Source organism: Cyprinodon variegatus, unplaced genomic scaffold (assembly GCF_000732505.1).
Source record: "Cyprinodon variegatus isolate N-32 unplaced genomic scaffold, C_variegatus-1.0 Scaffold872, whole genome shotgun sequence".
NCBI classification, from domain to species: Eukaryota; Metazoa; Chordata; class Actinopteri; order Cyprinodontiformes; family Cyprinodontidae; genus Cyprinodon; species Cyprinodon variegatus.
The window spans coordinates 58,407-61,819 of record NW_015151325.1 but is presented as its reverse complement, the minus strand read 5'-3'; the positions used below and the strand labels follow the sequence as shown (position 1 = coordinate 61,819).

General features: G+C 37.4%; 1 protein-coding gene across 1 annotated transcript in view; it reads left to right on the top strand.

The window, feature by feature from the left end:
* Positions 1-1,189: 1,189 nt before the first annotated feature.
* Positions 1,190-3,413, top strand: part of LOC107099450 (ribonuclease P protein subunit p21-like) — a 3,167-nt gene continuing 943 nt past the window's right edge. Inside the window, exons 1-2 of the mRNA XM_015397575.1 lie at positions 1,190-1,364; positions 1,466-1,566. Of these exons, the coding sequence (XP_015253061.1) occupies positions 1,308-1,364; positions 1,466-1,566 (158 nt within the window). The 5' untranslated portion in view covers positions 1,190-1,307. The remainder of the gene's footprint in view (positions 1,365-1,465; positions 1,567-3,413) is intronic.

Sequence of the window (3,413 nt, the reverse complement as noted above, 5' to 3'; positions counted from 1 at the left end):
ACATATTCATTTTTTTTTTCAAACTTTATTGATCAAAAACATAAATTTACATTTTTAAGTAGGAATCTCCACTTTTCATTCTTAAAAAAAAAAGAGAGAGAAAATACCAGTTATATACAGGAGATCAAAATAACTTGTTGAATACTATCGATACCAACGTTGGTATTGATATTGAACAATATTCGTTTAACAAGATCGATACTTTTTACTCTTTCCTGCATGCACTAACTGCAGCAGATTCACCAGTCTCCCCGTCTGTGTCACAGCACTTTGCTGTTCCCCCCTCCCCTCTCAGACAACACACAAACAGCCACGCTGCCTGTCCTCAGACGCGGGAGCAGAAAAAGATGAAGAAGAGGGAACGAAGCGCTGTTTGGCTATATGTTAATGCCGTAAATGAAACAATGGCAATCTGTAGGGTTTGTAAAAACCTGGTTAAATGCAGTGGAAACACAACAAGTTTATATAAGAACATGAAAAACCATGAGCAAGACAATGCTGAGTTACAGAAATGGACAGAGGAGATGAAACTTTGCTCATTACTCCGACAGACCCTCGACCCTCAGACAGACGTCACTAACAGAGGCATTTTAGACCCCTGGAGAATATCCAGGTAGTTAAGAGTGAATACCTTCATATTAACTGTCAAAGTAGATATTTTATGTCAAATGTTACTGGAGCCCACTCAGAAAGTGAAATTAAGACCTTGAGAGAACCCAGTATATTTATCCCATTAAAATGTGTTGACTAAGTGGGCTAACATGAACTAATCCTTTATTTATGCCACAATGTGGGAATTTAGAGAATGAATGCAACATGTGCGCAGAATACAAACAAAATTACATAAAGATTGAAAGATAAAAGAGGTGAATTAGGAAAAATACACTATGAACAGAACATTATTTATATTATTATTCAATTGTAACAGTAAAAACTAAAAAATCACGAAATCGCAGAAAGGTTCCATGATAAATCCAGTTTATATGTTAAAAAGTATTGGTATCGTATCGATATCGGCAGTACTGACCCTGTATTTACTTGGCATCATATCGAATAAAAATTCCTGGTATTGCCCACCTCTACTATTTAGTTGCGTGCCAATAAAATCCCATAAAGAAGAACAAGAAGAAAGAATGTCAAAACGTCCTGCCATACCCGTTGGCCACATACGTTCCAGTGCAGCAATGGGCGTGAACGACGTGCTTTTATTCTGAAGGATACGCTCGGAAATCCGTTCAAGAAATGTGGAGCTCCAGAAGCCGATGCCGATAAAGTGACCGTTAGATTGTTTGAGACTTCAGTGCGCCATGGCAGGCCATTTGAAAGATAAAGAAGCTTACCAAAGACTTAACTACCTCTACCAGGTAAGGGGAGTGATTAAAGAAAATGGCGCTAGCCCTAGCATGCTAGCTAGCTGGCTGATGTGTCATAAATGAGACCAGCTTTGGTTTGTGTGTCTCCACAGGCTGCTCATTGTGTCTTAACTCAGAATCCTGAGAATCTGGAGCTGGCTCGGTTCTACTGCTTCACGCAGAAAACTATAGCGAGGCGGCTGGTTCTCAGACAGTAGGTACCACACATACATGGATCTATTTTATTTTGATGTTTTTATGAGCAGGGGGGGGAATGACGTCACATCCGTGTTGTAAAACGTCGATCACAACTGAGCTATTGACAAAATATCGAAAAACAAACCGTGTTCGCAACATTTACTGCATACAATTTCGGTTTGTTTTGTAAAAAGTTACATATTAACCCTCCGGTGCATAGCGGTCACTGTAGTGGACGGCTACTGAACAGTAAATATCTCTTTTATTCTCTGGTGAAACTGCATATTTGCGTCTAGAACGCTCTCTGCTGCCATTTTCCATTGAGGTCAATGAAGTGGTCAGTCATTGTAACTGCAAGTAAATTTCTTCTTAATCTAAGGTGGCCAACAAACAGCACCCCCTGTCGACCACTGCTGGCATATCCTCTCAGTCCTTCTATTGTAAAAGAGCCCAACAGATAAAAAAAAAAATGATACAGCAACATCTAAGGAAAGAAATAATCAGTTTGAAATATAAAATGTTTTGTCTAATATGTTGAAAATTACCAATAACCATGTGTCCAGTGAAGTGGACGTCATGCATCACCCATTACAGTTTTTTCAACATAAGTCAAATAATTGCTTTACTGGTTCTTGTAATGCTTTTGCTTATAATTCAGTGTTTTAACTTTGAAGACATAAGCTATTAATTTAAAATTCACATTTTAGTATATTTTGTGTATACTTTGTGTATATTTTGTGCAGATTAGCTGTAGTTTGTGTGACTATTTTAAATTGAAAAAGCATCCTGGATGGGAAGAGAAACATCCTCAGACTTAGGAAAAAAAGTCCAGGGGTTTGTTTTTTAACCTTTTTGGAATGACTATAGCGATTATTTATATTGTAGACTTAAAACACAGCGAAGAATAAGGGAGCCTACAGGAAGGTGAGGGTGATGAGGGCCAGGCTACAGAGGAAGGTCAGAATGATCAGGAGGCTGTGGATGATGGGCACAGGGCACCTGGCCATATTGAAGACCATAAATGTATCTGGAAAATCCAAGACAATGACTGGTGGAGACTTGACCAAGGCTTTCATAATTCTGGCATCAGAGGGTTAAATTCAAACGCACTGAAATGGGACATAAATTTGTTATAGTAGGTGACTTTTTATTTTTTAATTAGAAATTCATTGATATGTGGGCGAGTTGTAAAACAATACTCAGAGACTAACATTTCTGTTTTGTTTTTCTTTTTTCTTGTTTTTTTTATTACAAAATGTAACTTTAGGTAGAATCTATTCTCCACAATCAATAATAAAATTTTAAGAGAAAAATCTTAATATTTATTCATTATTAATCCCCAAACATGGACTTTATACTACAGAATCTAAACTGGTTCGGATAAAGGTAGATATTTTGCATCCAGGCTGAGCACGGTGGATGAATGAATGGTGCTGGTACGGGCTGCTGATGTCATTACAGCATATTTAATGTTATGCTTTTTAGTGTGGTGCTGTTCAAAGTAAAAGATTTTTCCTTAAACAACATAAATCATGTTTGACAGTTATGTTTTGCAACGGTAAAACCTTGGTATACTAATACCTTCCACTTTAATTCAGGACAGTTCACTTTATTGAAATGTAAATAGAAAAACTATAGTGATCGATAGTTATTTTTAGAGAAATCTTTGGTTTTTCACCACATAGATTCACTTTAAAGAGAACAAGAACCCCTTTAAAATATAGGTTGTTCTAAACAAACTTGGACCTATAAGGAAAATGCTTTGCATACCTGCAGACATAAACCCAGATGGCCGCTCACAGTGATCCTGGTTCTGCTGGAGGTTTCTTCCTGTTCAAAGGGAGTTTTTCCTCTCCACTGTCG